Source organism: Rhinatrema bivittatum, chromosome 1 (assembly GCF_901001135.1).
Source record: "Rhinatrema bivittatum chromosome 1, aRhiBiv1.1, whole genome shotgun sequence".
Taxonomy (NCBI): Eukaryota; Metazoa; Chordata; class Amphibia; order Gymnophiona; family Rhinatrematidae; genus Rhinatrema; species Rhinatrema bivittatum.
Genome location: NC_042615.1, coordinates 350229381 through 350245922, shown reverse-complemented (window position 1 = coordinate 350245922; position 16542 = coordinate 350229381). Strand labels below are relative to the sequence as shown.

At 46.9% G+C, this 16542-nt stretch overlaps 1 protein-coding gene across 2 annotated transcripts in view; it reads right to left on the bottom strand.

The window, feature by feature from the left end:
- The window catches only part of CCDC158 (coiled-coil domain containing 158), a 1731209-nt gene that overhangs the window by 1558203 nt on the left and 156464 nt on the right, over nt 1-16542 (bottom strand). For both annotated transcript variants that reach the window (XM_029599728.1, XM_029599736.1), the window contains exon 3: nt 9275-9423. In XM_029599728.1, coding sequence (XP_029455588.1) covers nt 9275-9423 — 149 coding nt within the window. The remainder of the gene's footprint in view (nt 1-9274; nt 9424-16542) is intronic.

Genomic DNA, 16542 nt, shown 5'->3' with positions numbered 1-16542 from the left:
TTCATTTCAAGGCGGTTTACATTGATTGAAGTTGCAGTAGCAACCTTCAAACACATATATACTAAAAACAAAACATGGTACATGACTAAAATACATTAAAACCAAAAGCTAGCTGACTAAAAATATATTAAACTAAACCCTTTCAAATCCCAACAATTCCATGACAAGACGAGGAACTTGACGAAGTCCAGACGAGACAAGAAGCTGGGCGGAAGGACACTGGCACTTTCTCTCAGGGCGCCCTACTCAGCCCACCCGCGGGACTGAGTCGCAGACCACCCTGTCCCACTGCGCGCCCTACACAGCCCGAGGAGGCTGGTCATGGACCACGCTGGGAGCGGGACAAGCGCAGGGAAGGATCCAGTCGAAGCAGAACTCCAACAGAGTTGATGTCGTCCGAAGCTCCACCAACGGCTGGCAGGACATGACGGCTCAAGAGCACAGGACACGCGTCCACCTGTAGGCTAGTCCATGCTCGGGCACACATCATCCGAGGGACCCCCGGCCTAACAGGTACCAGAAGACTCAAGAGCGCTGAAGACGAAGACACAGGAGCAGGACATCAAGGAACCTGGAACATCAGGAAACAGAAGACCAAGACGAGATACCAGGACACCTGGACGGGGACCTCAGGCACGAACATGACTTGGCATGACGAGACGAAGCAACAAGAACTCCATGGAGAAAATAAGAAGACCTGACAGAGCTCTAGCAGGCAGGAGCCTCCAGAGTGAAGCAACTCCGACGCAAGGCAAAGACTGAATGACAGAGCAGCCCTTTATAGGGCTGAAGCAGGAAGTCCACTCCCTAGGTGGGGCCAGCATACTTCCTGTGCCTGGCCCTTTAAATCCTGGAGAGGTACGCGCCGGCGCCTAAGGAGCAGCAGGACTGCTGTGCAGGACCGCGGACAGCGGTGCTCTCCTGCACGTTACGACGGCAGAGCAGGAGAGGCAGGCCGGTCACAGGCAGGCCCGGGACAGCCTCCAGGCTGCCAAGCAAGGACCCCAAGATGGTGTTGCGGCTCCCGGCCGCAGGGGCAGGCTTCGGGGCAGCCTCCGGGCCGCAGAATGAAAACACAGTCCGCAGCTCTGGCCGCGGTGAAGAGGGCGGAGCAGGGCGGCCTCCGGGCCGCAGGAAGACATTACAGTCCGCGGTTCCGGCCGCGTCAGCTGAAGAAACAGCCTGTGGTGAGTGAGCCTGCTCGCGGGCCGGGTGTTCATAACAGATATTGAGAGTCCAAGCTAAAGTCAAATACCAGGAATCAGTCCGAGAAGGAGAAAGCAGTAAGCTGGGCAAGGAGGATGAGCCTAGAGAGACGTGGGAAGGCTGGGTCAGTCTGGAGAACTGAAGGCAAGGCTGAAGAGATGAAGACAAGACTGGGTAAGGCTGAAGAGATGAAGACAGGCTGAAGAGATGAAGGCAGAATCAGGCAGGCTTGGAGAGAAGAAGGCAAGATTAGGCAGGAACGCAGCAACACTACCTAGGGTATTTGACCCGTTGCTGAAGCGCCATTGTGTTGCACGGCCGGAATTTATATTTCCAGCTGTGTGACGTTATCCAAGGGCTCCAGCAAGTGCTGTTCCCACTGCGGGGCCTTCATAGATTGGCATGCGGTTGATGGTGGCAGCGTCCGGCCACGAAGAGGATGGTGGCAGCGGTGCTGGCATGCTGAGTGAGCTGGCTCGCAGGGGCAGCCCGCGAGCCAGCAAACCTAACATATGCAGCTGAATATCCTGTCTAAGTTAGACAAATAAGTCTAGCCAGCTAACTTGCCGGCTATGTTTTGAATATCTACCCCATATTTATTTTATTTATTTATTTAGAGATTTTTATATACCGCGGCACGTTCAGAACATCACCTCGGTTTACATTAAACTGTAATGCAGCAACAGGCTTTACAATTAAAATATTGAATATTAAATAAAAGGTATTAAACAAAAAGTATTAAACTACAACAAAAAATGATACATTCAACAGGCTTTACAGACAATTTGGAACTGGAATCATTTTTCAAATTATATCAATAAAATACACGAAATAGGAATAACAAAAGTGTTTGGTAGAGGAACCAAAATTGATATATGTTTGGGGGATTTACAATAGATAGAATTTATTCTAGGGAAAGAGTGCTGAATAGGAAGGGACAGGTGGTAAGGGAGGGGGAAAATGGGTTATGTATGCGGCTGGTAGAGGGTCCTGTCAGTCATTGGTATGCTTTTTTGAACAGCCAGGTTTTTAGGTTTTGTTTAAATTTTTTGTGGCAAGGTTCCTGGCGTAAGTCAGTGGGCATGCTGTTCCAAATAGTGGATCCTGCTATGATGAATGAGCGTTCCTTTGTAGATATATGTTTGGTAAGTTTAGGGGAGGGTATCCGCAGTTTGGCCTGGTGCTGTTTTCTTGTTGGTCAGTTGGTCTTATTGAAATACTAGTGTTCGGAGAACCATTGCATGTTTTGGTTATGTAAGGCCTTGTGTATTAGCGTAATGGTTTTGTATATAATCCTGGATGCAACGGGTAGCCAGTGTAGAGATTGAAGTGCGGGAGTGATGTGATCGTGGCAGTGTGAATTGGTGAGTATCCGGGCAGCTGCATTTTGTAACATTTGTAATGGTTGTAATGTATTTTTTGGTAATCCTAACAGCAGAGAGTTGCAGTAGTCAATCTTTGATAGTATTGTAGCTTGTAGGACAGTGCAGAAGTCATTTGGGTGTAGAAGAGGTTTGATTCGTTTTAGGGTGTGAAGCTTGAAGAAACCATTTTTAACAGTAGCAGTGATGAATTTTTTTAACGTAAAATGGTTGTCGATGATGATGCCAAGGCTGCGGACTTGTTGTACAGTGGATGGGCAGACTTGTGATGGGAGTGTTGATTTCATTGTGGAGTTGTTAGGAGGTGAAATGATGAGAAGTTCTGTTTTGTTGGTGTTAATGGCCAGGAAGTTATCGGTGAGTAGTTTTTTGTTTTTTTTTTGATTAATAGTTTTTATTGCTGATATTAACAGGTGATAACATGGAAAACATATACAAACAAATCAGCATATCTTTCTATTATACAGCAATAGATAATACACCATAAGATAAGAAAATTCCAGAATGTTCCCAGATATTCCCCCCCCTCCCCCGCATGCCATGTGATGTCAACATAATTCTAGGCAATCAAGCAGCCATAACTCCAAACTCCACATACATTGTCAGTGTGGTAGGGAACAATATGGTTGAGCCTAGAACTGAAAGGTCAGTCTATGATTAACTCGTGAAAGTCAAAGATCGCCAAGATATGTAAGGGCCCCATACTTGATTAAACTTGGGAAGGCGGTGGTACTTCAACGCCGTGAGACGGTAAAGGGTGCAGGCTCTGTCCAATCGTTGTAAAAGCTCCTCTGAGGTGGGCGGATGGGCCCGTTTCCAATGGTAAGCAATCTCCATTTTAGTAGCAGTGCAGACTTGATGCATGAAAGTTTGAGCCGGAGGTGGCAGAGAGTCCTCCGGAAAAAAGAGGAGCGCTTGCGCCACGGTCATGGTATAAGAGACATTAAAGAGGTCTGACAATAGCTTGGATACATAAGACCACAGAGGTTGAATAAATTCGCAGTCCCACCACATGTGTAGGTTTGTTCCAACTTGATGACAATTACGCCAGCAATGAGGGTCCACTCTGGGGTAACAGCGGTGCAGCCGAGCTGGGGTCAGGTGCCAGCGGTAAAGCGTCTTATAGTTGGCTTCAATAATCCGGGTGGATATATTACCGCGGGAGACCGCAGAAAAGATGGACGTCCAATCATCTTCAGCTATGGAGGTCTGTAGATCCGTTTCCCATGCGATCATGTAGGCATGTTTGCTAAACGGTAGTGAGATCAGTAACTGGTATAATTTTGATATGAGACCCCCGATTGCCTTGGGAGAGTCACAATATCCCTCAAACAAAGATCGGGTGGGGGCTAACAGTCCTCTTCGCTGAATGTGTAGCAAAAAATGGCGAAGTTGCATATAGGGTAGGAATTCCATTGAAGACAGTCGATAAGTCTCTTGTAGGGTTGAGAATGAAAGCGGGCTATCCTGACACAAAACATGCTGAATACAATGAATACCCCCAGCTTTCCACTGAGCATAAGCTGTAGCAGGGAGACCAGCTGAGAAAAGATTATTGTGAAATAGTGAGGTAAGGGAATGGTAGTCGTAACGTCCCACAAGTTTATCCTTCCATTGTTTCCACATATTATATGTGTGCCTTGTACAAGGCGGCAGCTTCAGATTCGTACGCCATGTTTTAGCTGGTTGCCAGAGAAGGGAAGCCAAAGGCACCGGCGCAATCCACTCTTGTTCGAGTGCGACCCACGGTTTTACAGAAACCGAACAATGCCAGTCAATAATGGGCCGAAGTTGCGCTGCTGCATAATACTTGGCCAAATGAGGCAGTCCCAAACCTCCCGTAGACTTAGGCTGATAAAGAATTTTTTGTGCCACTCGCGGAGGTCTATGTCTCCAGAGAAAACGGAGCAATTTTTTTGCCAGTGCAACAAAATAGGTCGCCCCACCATGATAGGCAATGTCTGAAAGAGGTAGAGAAATCTCGGAAGAAGGTTCATCTTGATAGTCGCCAACCGTCCAAGCCACGTTAGAGGGAGTGATGACCATATGTCTAAGTCCAGATCAAGTTTTTTAAATAAGGGTACATAATTAAGCTGAAAAAGATCGGACACATTCTGGCTCAAATACACCCCAAGATATTTAAGTTTAGAGGTAGCCCACTTAAATGGATGTTTTGCTTTCAATGCACAGACCCTATCAGGGGGACACGTGATGTTCAATATTTCAGATTTGTCCCAGTTAATTTTGAAACCGGAGACCGCACTAAAACGCGCTAGCTCCATTTCAAGTACCGGGAGAGTCAGGGCCGGGCTGCCCACCGTGAATATAATATCATCAGCGAACAGAGACATTTTGGATTCACAAGCGTGCAAGGTAAATCCTTGCACCTGCTGATTGGACCGTATAGAGATGGCCAGGGGTTCGAGAAAAATGGCAAAGAGCAAGGGCGACAGGGGGGCAGCCCTGCCTCGTCCCCCTGTGCACCGGAAAAGGCTCCGTATACCGACCATTAATTTTGATGCTTGCTAAAGGGTTAGAGTACAGGGCTGAAATCCATTTATGAAAAGAGGGTCCAAACTCCATTTCCTGTAAGGTATGAAACAAAAAAGGCCAGTGGACCATGTCAAAGGCCTTTTCTGCATCAATGGCCAAAAGGAGATGTTCTATCTGACTGTGAGATGCGCCCCAAATGATATTAATAATCTTGCGTACATTGTCGCTGGCCATACGGCCTGGTATGAAGCCCGCCTGATCGGGATGTATGATTTGGGCAATGAAACAGTTTATCCGATCAGCCAAGATCTTAGCTAAAATCTTTAGATCTAGGTTTATTAATGAGATCGGCCGGTACGAAGCACATAGGGCGGGATCTCTGCCCGGTTTAGCTATGATAGTGATGCCTGCAGTGTTGGAGTCCATGTGTAAAGTACCCCCTCCCCTAAGATAATTAAAGTGACTTTGAAGATGCGGGGCCAGGATATGTCGGAAAGTTTTATAAAATTTAGCTGTTAGTCCATCGGGGCCCGGAGCCTTGCCCACCTTCAGGGTCTTGATAACCTCTAAAATTTCCGGGGTTGTGATTTCTGCATTTAGACTATCTTGCATCGCCAGTGTGAGTCTGGGTAGGGGAACGGCCCTAAGATATTGTAGGATATTTGCTGATTGAATTTGTGTATCTGCTGAATAAAGATCCCGAAAGAATTTGAGAAATTGGTGAGTGATGGCCGAGTTGGTAGTCTCAATCTGTCCCTGTTCATTTTTGATCTTAAGAATGTGGTTTTGAAAGGATTGTTTTTTTAACTGGTGCGCCAGCACCCTGCCAGCCTTATTTCCCCCCTCAAAGTGGGTTTGCCTAGTCAGATTCAAGGCATGATTGACATGGTCCAATTCAAGCCTATGTAATTCGTCCCTGCACTTGGTTAGCTGAGCCAGTAGGCGCCTAGAGCGGGAGTGGCTATGTTGGGCTGTAAGGTCCGCAATACGTGTCCGGAGGTGAGAGCAAGATGCCTCCTTCTGTTTCTTAACGTAAGATGAGTGCGAGATAAAATGTCCCCTAACATATGATTTGAAGCAGTCCCACACTGTGACAGGGGACGAAACCGAACCCACATTTGTAGAGAAAAAATCTCGCATCAATTGGGTAGAGGTTTGTATAAACTGGAGATCATGTAAAAGAGAGTCATTGAGCCTCCAATACCGGCGCCCATGGTCCCCAGCCGGAATGCTCAGCTGGAGAGATATAGGAGCATGATCAGACCAGGTCACGATCCCCACTTCGGGTCTACGGACCATATGGAATAAATTTTTATCCACCATCAAGTAATCAATACGGGTATAAGAATCATGTGGCTTAGAATAGTAAGAATAGGATTGTGAGTGTGGGAAAGTGGTTCTCCAAGAATCCACCAAGTTGTGTTCTGTCAGGAGATTCTTGAGAACCTTAGTGTGCCCCTGTGCAGTATGTGTGAGTCCCTTAGAAGTATCCAAGGAAGGAGAGAGCGGTACATTAAAGTCCCCTCTATAATAAAATGACCTGTAGCATGTTGAAGGAGAACGTTATGTAAGTGTCTAAAGAAGGCAGCCTGCTCTCTATTTGGGGCATAGACAGTAAGTAAAGTGAACTCCATACCAAACAAAACTATGTGCAACAGTAGATAGCGGCCCTGAGGGTCTGTAATCACCTTTTTACATTCAAATACCATATGTGCTGCAAAAAGGATGCCAACTCCTGCATACTTTGCTTGTTTGGTAGCTGCTGAGAAAAATTGAAATGGAAATTTGGGGGACTTCATTAAAGCTTCATATCTGCGTCTCCTGCACAAAAACAATGTCAGGTTGGGAAACCCCCGTCTCTCGATAGAAAAGAGACCTTTTCTGAGGAGTGTTGAAACCCTTAACATTCAGCAATAATATTTTAATCATAGCCATATAGAAAAAAGAATAAAGAACATCCTACCATTAGCAAAAAATATGCAGCATGGAGGAGTAGTGCATCGATTGACATCACAACGAAAGAACATAATAACCACAATAGCATGCCCCCTTAGAGAACCCACTCTATCCAGTGAGTCCCTATAGCAACGTCTGCCAGCACCTCCAAGCAGACTGTCTCCCATACCAAAAAAGGGGATATGAGTGAAGGCACAAACTCAAGAGATGGGTGCTCCCCCCCCTCCCCCCCGTCCCCACAGCTGATATCATACTAAACAGTAACAGAAGCAAAATGGTTACGCGCATTCAGCAATATAGCATAAGCAAACCAAGGGTCTTGGTAGTAAAATAGACAAATGAACTCAGGCAACTGAAAAGAAGACTCCTCCGCCAGTGGGGCCCAGATGAACATCAGCCCTTGCCTTGGGCTTGAGAGTGGCCCCCGGACTGGCGGCGGAGCCGACTATTACGCTTCCCAACCCGCTGCCAGGCAGGGTGTTGTGGTCGGGCTGAAAGGGCATAAGACGCCTTATGAGAAGGCCGGGATGCCGCAAAGCCCAAGGTGGAAAGGCCTGGCAAAGCATCGTCTGGAGTCAAGCAGCGGTGTGTTACACCTTCATGGGAAAACAAAAGTCCTTGCTGCGCAGAAAGGTAGTGACCTCTCGAAAGGACTGCCGATTCTGAAGCATGGCCAGAGAGAGATCCGGAAATACAGCTATCTTATGATTTTCCCAGGACCATTCCTGGCGTGCACGTGCCACCGTCGCTATCCTTTCCTTGATTTGAAATGAGGTGAAGCAGACTATAATGTCTCTGGGCCTATTAGGTTGTGGGGCACGCAGAGCTCGATGAGCCCGGTCGAACTGTATTTCAGGAGGATCAAAATCGCCATCTTGTGCGGCCTCCCGGAGCATAAAAAGGCAAAACTCACGGATCACCGCATGGCAATCCTCTGATCCCGTAGGCTCCGCAATGCCGCGGAAGCGGAGATTATTCCGTCTTGCTCTGTTTTCCAGATCAGCAAGTTTCGCCGTAAGCTGAGCATTATCAGTATGGAGCGAGTCTAGCTTAGTAGCATGTGTGGAAATTAGCTCAGCCTGGCCCTCAACCCGCACATCAATATTCCCGACCCTGTGGCCCAGCGACGTCAGGTCCTCCCGTACTTCTTCCACCCGAGTCAAAAGTTCTTGGCGATACGCCTTAAGGTCTGACCTAATACCTGCGAACCATTCCCGAAATTCGGCCCGGGTCGGGTGTTCGGAGAGCACGCCGTCAGCTGATGGAGAGGAGGGCATGGGCGGCTCGGGCGAGGTAGCGCGCGAAACTCCGCCATCTTGGGCTCCGTCTTCCCCGGGCTGGAGACAGGCCTCGTCTTTATTTCCCTCCTTTTGGTAAGAGAAGCGCTGTAGATCCAAGTTTTTTTTCTTGTTCGCCATATCGCTGCTAGGGCTATCACCCAGATTAGTACAACGGCAAGATGAGCCCTAGAATTGCGGATCGCTGCGGATCGGGGAGGGAGCCAGCGGGAGCTCAGAAATCAAGCTGCCATCTCTCAGTGTGACGTCACGCTCCCCCCGGTGAGTAGTTTTTTTATTTCTGTGAGGGCGGTATTCCAGGTATTCAGGGCGTTAGGAATAGAGTTATTTATGGGAATGAGGATCTGCACATCATCTGCGTAGATGAAGTGTTGAAAGCCCAGTTTCGACAGTAGTCGACAGAGAATTATAAGATAAATATTAAAAAGAGTTGAAGAGAGTGATGATGCTTGGGGCACTCCTTGTGCAAGGTTTCTTGGTTTAGATTCACGTTGTCCAATTTTTACACTATAGGTCCTATTGCTTAGGTATGATTGGAACCAAAGTAGCGCTATGCCGGTGATGCCAATTTCGGTGAGGCGGGTGATGAAGATGTTGTGATTGACCATATCAAATGCAGCAGATATGTCTAGAATAGCAAGAATGTAGGAGTGGCCAGTGTCTAGTGCTTTTAGGAGTGATTCTGATAGGGAGAGAAGAAGCATTTCCGTGCTGTGATGCTTTCTAAATCCATCATCAGATGTGTTAAAATGTTTGATGTATGTTTAAATATACAGTAATCTCAAAACAAAAAAGCAGTTCTACCACAGAATGAACAATATTATTTACAAGATTTACTTTGAAAACACTTTATACTACTGAAAATGTACAATTCTCTTAACTTTAACCTAAAATACATTCCCAAGTATATTCTTAAAAGGAAATGTTTTGGATATTTACTAGCATATGGCATGCTTAAGTTAGCAGAAGAGTCTTCATCAAATCCATCTTGCATAGAAAAACTTTGTCTATCCATTGAGACTTCAGTAGTATGGTCTATCTTTTCTTGCAATTTTTTACTTTCCTCGGTCTGTTTTTCGAGTTCTTTCCTACATAAAAAAAGATGTTATAACTTAAAATGTTGTTATAACTTTATAACAGCAGTATTTCATGAGATGTTTCAGAATTTCAAAAAACAGCATAGCATAGAAGTTCTCCCCCACTCAAAATGTATCTTTCAAGCAGATCAGCAGCATGTATTTCTTGTGCTCCGTTTGACAGTTTGTTATTTTCTGTCAAAAGGAATAGAATATCTGAGATAATGTCTCTGCCTTGCTGCCTTATCCATTGATAATGCATAAAAATAAGTATATAATATATTGACAAATACTGCTTCCCATATTCATTGCTCTCCAAAGACAGCAATATGATAGTCAGGTGCTAATTGAAAGAAACTTCAACAAAACTTTAGAACTTTCCCAAATTCCACTGAAACTGTTTTCAGTTTCTTTTTCATTCTGATATGAAATACGGCAATAAACAATTCATGATATCTAGTAGGCATGTTTACTGAAAACTTTTTCATTTCTGTTCATTCGTTTTGAATGCTCCCAAAACTTGTTTCATCCTTTTCAAATGAAAAAAAAAATTGTTTATTCATTCCACTAGTCCATTTATTTCCTGTTACAGTCAAAGAAGGAAGCAATGCATCCTATTTTGTGCTCTAAAATTTAGATTTTCTAATGAATTCAAATGAAATGTTGGCAGACATTGTCACGGATATCTTGGCTCGACAATTTGGGCTGTCCCAGAAGAAGGAGAGTACCTGAGAGGCAAGGTGGAAGAGCTCAAGGGCTGAAGAAGTACCAGGGAGAAGATTGGGACAGGAACACTGAAAACAAGATGCCAGAAACAGCACTATAATGCAGGATGGTTTATAGGACAAAAAACAATTACCAGACAGGAGTACAGGAAATCAGGACCCAAATGGATAGTGCTTCCTTCTGAGAATGCTTTATATAATACTATAATTTGGGGCACATCCAATGCTGGTCCAGTAGAAATGCTGCAGAGGCATATATGACTCAGGAAAACAAGCTAAAAATGCTAGGACTCCTGGGAAAGCCAGCAGCCTCTGCAATCACACAGCAAGTCCATGGCCTGCAAGTCCCACAGCCATTAGTTAAAACCTTATCAATGCTGACAAATATCAGAATGGTCAAGAGCACTCCAAGATACCAAGACTCTGGAAAACTGGCACCAAAAGAGGCATAAATAGCCCAAGCATCATGAATGGGAACACTGAGAGGAGAGGATAATCTTGCTGGTGGCTAAAGAGGATCAGTAAGTATTCCTCTGGGAAATTTTAGAACATAAAAAGTTTTAGGGAGAGGTAAATTATTGGGGTATATTCTTTAGTGTGTATATGTGTGTTTGTTATAAAAAGCAAGCCAAAAGATAGGAAAACGCTTAGAGTTTGTGTGTGTTTGTTTTTCCCTCCCTCACACCCACCCCTAGCTCATCCTTTGATTTATAGGCAGGAGACACTTTCACATTAGAAATCAATCAGCCTTTTATCTAAAACACAGGATTGCCCCAGACCTTATCAAGACTTTAATTATCCCATTGAAGGTCACTGTCAGATTAATAGTGAATATACCAACAAATTTAAAGGACTCTTATTTACACACTCCTAGTCCCTTAGCAACCTAAACTTAACTAAGAATTCAACAAAATTAAGATGAAGGCAGCAATAAGTTAGGATCCCTGGCCGTGGCTACCCGTGACTGGGTCCCCTTACCTCCGCCGGGAGGTTTCCAGGCCAGGCTCCTTCCCGTCACTGACGGCCGCCGATTTGGCCTGCCCTTGTGGCCATCCTGGCCTCTGCACCTGCCCTCCTAGGCGCACGCATGCGCGTCATCGTGCTCAATTTAAATGACCCACGACGGGAAAGTTCCCCACGGCCCGTGAAGATGACATCAATCAAGGCGGGTATATATACCCGGCCCTGACTCCAACACTTTGCCTCAGCAACGGGTCCTGCTCTGATTCAGAATGCGAGTTCTGCATTATCTCCTGATCCTGATCCTGCGTTCATGCCTTGCTCCCTGCCCCTGCTCCTCGCCCCTCCAAACGGACTTGTTATAAAATTGCCACGTCCCTGGGCTCGTGCCAATGCATATGCATATATGTGCACTCGCACATCCATTTGAAAGCTACTGTCAGGAACAGTATCTTTCCAACTGGCATACGGGCACACATTGGCATGTGTGCATAGGCACACATCCACTTTATAACTTGAGCGAATATATGCACATATATTATAAACTAGCTTGGCCGTGTGCACCTGTGAAGAAATTACTACTTACCTGATAATTTCCTTTTCTTCATAAGGATAAGTGGATCCAGAAACAGTGAGTTATGCACCTCTACCAACAGACAGAGACAGACCAAAGCTGACGTCATGGTATATATACCCCTGCACTATCAACCCACCAATATTCTCTGCAAAAGCCAACTGTGGATAAATTAACAAACTTGATTAACAGATAACCATTCCAGCACTTTGTCAACAGGAAAACACTGAGCTCAGACAAAGAGAGTAATAACACTAGACTAGGGACTGGAGTAACACTTACCAGTAACCCCTGAAACACGCAGCCACGCAAGAGGATAATAGCGCAACCATCCGACAGCCAAGGGCAGGAAAATGGATCCACCTGTCCTTATTAAAGAAAAGGAAATTATCAGATAACCAGTAATTTCTCCTTTCTTAGCATATGGACAGGTGGATCCAGAACCAGTGGGATGTACAAAAGCTACTCCCAAACAGGGCAGGAGGCTGCCTTCGATACGATCAACACCACATGTGCAAAGGTTGTGTCCTCCCGGGGCTGCACATCCATGCAGTAATGCCTGGAAAAGGTGTGTAAAGAGGACCACATCGCAGCTTGGCAAATGTTGTTGGGAGACAAAAATCTAATTTCCACCCATGACGCTGCCTGAGCCCTAGTGGAATGAGCCTAACTTGACCAAGCAACGGCTGTTCAGCATCCACATACGCGGCTGAGACTACCTCCTTAATCCAGTGGGATACTGTAGCCCATAACGCTGGCTCACCCTGTTTACTCCACCCTTGGAGAAAGCGCAGTTGCTTACCTGTAACAGCTGTTCTCCTAGAACATAAGAAATTGCCATGCTGGGTCAGACCAAGGGTCCATCAAGCCCAGCATCCTGTTTCCAACAGAGGCCAAACCAGGCCACAAGAACCTGGCAATTTCACAAACAGTAAGAAGATCCCATGCTACTGATTCCAGTAATAGCAGAGGCCAGTCCCTAAGTCAACTTGATTAATAGAACTTCCAAGAACTTATCCAAATCTTTTTAAAACCCAGCTTCATTAACGGGCGGATTTTAAATGCCCTGCTCGCGTAAATCCGCCCGGATTTACGCGAGCAGGGCCCTCGCGCGCCTATTTTGCATAGGCCGCTGGTGCGTGCAGAGCCCCAGGACGTGCGTAAGTCCCGGGGGTTTTTAAGGGGGCGTGTCGGGGCAGGGCCGAATGACGTGGCGTTTTGGGGGCGGGATGCGGCATTTCGGGGGCGGGACCGGGGGCGTGGCGCCGGCCCGGGGGCATGGTCGAGGTCTCCGGACCAGCCCCCGGGTCAGATGACGGCGCGCCAGCAGTCCGCTGGCGTGTGTAGATTTACATCTGAGGCTGTTAGTCCTCACATGTGGCTGACATCATCCGATGGAGCCCAGCATGGAAAACTTTTGTCAAAGTTTCTAGAAGCTTTGACCAGCAGACTGAGCATGCCCAGCTTGCTACTATCCGCGCGTCCATGTGATGTCCCCCTTCAGTCTCGTAACATAGCAAACATTGAGCAGAAAAATAAAACAACAAATGAAGGTGAATCCAACATCGTGGGGAGGCAGGCAGGATTTCTGAGGACTAACATCCTGCTGTCCTAGGAGAACACCTGTTACTGGTAAGCAACTGCGCTTTCTCCTAGGACAAGCAGGATGGTAGTCCTCACACGTGGGTGAGTACAAAGCTCCAGACAGACCCCCACAACTAGAGAGACCAACAGCAACCGAACAAGGTGCCAACAGGCACAACACAACTGCAGTGCTGAGGGGAACAGGAGGCGGTCTGGTTCCCACAAGAAGCTCGAGCAGAGATGGGTTCAAGTCTGGAACTGATTACGCAGGAAGGACTGACAGAAGGCACTGTCCTGATGGCCATCCCTGTCTAGGCAGCAATGGGCCGCGAACATGTGAAGAGAACTCCAGGTTGCGGCTAGGCAAATCTCATCTACAGGGACCGCCCGCAAATGGGCCTCTGACGTTGCCATAGCCCGCACAGAGTGAGCCTTTACTCTGCCATCAAGCTGAAGGCCTGTCTGCGCATAGCAGAAGGTGATGCAATCTGCTAGCCAGTTGGACAAGATCTTTTTACCCACCGCCATTCCCAGTCTATTCGGATCAAAAGACACGTATTGCTGGGTGGACTGTCTGTGCCTCGCCATGCAATCTAGGAAGAATGTCAAAGCCCTTTTCCAGTTCATGGTATGGAGTGCTCGTTCCCCTGGGTGGGAATGAGGCCGCAGAAAAAAGGTGGGCAGAACGATTGACTGATTGAGGTGGAAATCAGTCACAACCTTGGGCAGAAATTTAGGATGCATATGCAGGATCACATGATCGTGGAAGAACTTTGTGTACGGTGCGTACTTAACCAGAGCCTGAAGTTCACTGACACTACAAGCTGAAGTGATCGCCACCAGGAATATGACTTTCTATATGAGGAACTTCAAGTCGCAGGACTGAAGCCGCTCGACAGGAGGCTGCATTGGTCTTCCCAGGACAACATTGAGGTCCCAGGAGACAACCGGAGGCCGAAGAGGGGGCTTTAGCTGGAGGAGACCCCTCATGAAATGGCCCAGTAAGGGCTGGATCAAAACAGGCATGCCAGCGACACCTTGATGGTATGTGCTGACAGCACTCAGGTGCACCCGGATGGAACTGGTTTGGAATCCAGACTTGGACATGTGCCACAGGTAGTCCAGCAGCTGGAAGAGGAGTCATGAGAAAGGTTCTAGGCCATGACCCCTGCACCAAATGGAAAAACGTTTCTACTTCGAGCTGTAAGACTTCCAGGACTCCATCAGGAACTGGGAAACACAGTCCGAGAGCTGTAACAGCTGCAGGACAACACACTCAACATCCAAGCAGTGAGGGCTAGTGCCCGGAAGTTCAGATGGCGCAAGGTGCCATGATTCTGCGATATAAGGTCGGGTGCCGTCCCCAGCCGGATAGGCGCTTGCACCGACAGGTCCTGCAGAAGTGGGAACCAAGCCTGCCGAGGCCAAAAAGGTGCCATGAGTAACATGGACCACCTGTCCTGCTGAAGCTTCGACACAATCTTCAAGAGAAGCAGTAAAATACAGGAGGCCCTGTCCCCAGTGAAGGGCGAAGGCATCGCAGGCCAGATGATCATTTCCCGATACTAGGGAGCAGAACCTGTTCACCTTGTGGTTGAGCGGGGAGGCAAAGAGGTTTACATCCGGCATACCCCACCTGCGGAACAGATTGGCCACCACTGCTGGATTGAGAAATCACTCGTGTGGCTGAAAGGACCGGCTGAGGTGGTCCACCAACACATTGAGATGACCTGGCAGGTAGGTCGCCCGTAGATACATCCCTCAAGAGAGGGCCCAGTCCCAGACCTGCACCACCTCTTGGCAGAGGAGAAACGAGTCCATGCCGCCCTATTTGTTGATGTACCACATCACGACTTGGTTGTCCATCCAGTTGAGTGCCTCAGGGATCTGTACTTGGACCGGTGCTTTTCAATATATATATATATATATAAAAGATTTGGAAAGAAATACGATGAGTGAGGTTATCAAATTTGCGGATGATACAAAATTATTCAGAGTAGTTAAATCACAAGCGGATTATGATACATTACAGGAGGACCTTGCAAGACTGGAAGATTGGGCATCCAAATGGCAGATGAAATTTAATGTGGACAAGTGCAAGGTGTTGCATATAAGGAAAAATAACCCTTGCTGTAGTTACACGATGTTAGGTTCCATATTAGGAGCTACCACTCAGGAAAAAGATCTAGGCATCACAGTGGATAATACTTTTAAATTGTCGGCTCAGTGTACTGCAGCAGTCAAAAAAGCAAACAGAATGTTAGGAATTATTAGGAAGGGAATGGTTAATAAAACGGAAAATGTCATAATGCCTCTATATCGCTCCATGGTGAGACCGCACCTGGAATACTGTGTACAATTTTGGTCGCCGCATCTCAAAAAAGGTATAGTTGCGATGGAGAAGGTACAGAGAAGGGCAACCAAAATGATAAAGGGGATGGAACAGCTCCCCTAGGAGGAAAGGCTGAAGAGGTTAGGGCTGTTCAGCTTGGAGAAGAGACGGCTGAGGGGGGATATGATAGAGGTCTTTAAGATCATGAGAGGTCTTGAATGGGTAGATGTGAATCGGTTATTTACACTTTCGAATAATAGAAGGACTAGGGGGCATTCCACGAAGTTTACAAGTAGCACATTTAAGACTAATCGGAGAAAATTCTTTTTCACTCAACGCACAATAAAGCTCTGGAATTTGTTGCTAGAGGATGTGGTTAGTGCAGTTAGTGTAGCTGGGTTCAAAAAAGGTTTGGATAAGTTCTTGGAGGAGAAGTCCATTAACGGCTATTAATCAAATTTACTTAGGGAATAGCTACTGCTATTAATTGCATCAGTGGCATGGGATCTTTTTAGTGTTTGGGTAATTGCCAGGTTCTTGTGGGCTGGTTTGGCCTCTGTTGAAAACAGGATGCTGGGCTTGATGGACCCTTGGTCTGATCCAGCATGGCAATTTCATATGTTCTTATCTTCAGATCAGAACCGCCTTGGACGACAACTGATCTCTGAAAGCCCACAGGGCATATAGTATCGCCCAAAGCTCCAGAAAGTTTATCTAACAGCAAGCTTCTGCGGCAGTCCAGAGGCCTTGCATGCGCAGGCCATTACTGTGGGACCCCATCCCTGGGGGGATGGGGTCCCACACTAATGGTGTGAGAGTCACCAGGTTGGGAAGATCTTTCCACCAGGCTAGAGATATTCTCAGAGGGTCCGTAACAGTGACCGGAGCCTCTAGATCCTGAGATGCTTGCCGCCACTGGGAGCTCCGCATGCAGAGGCGGGCCAACGGAGTAACAT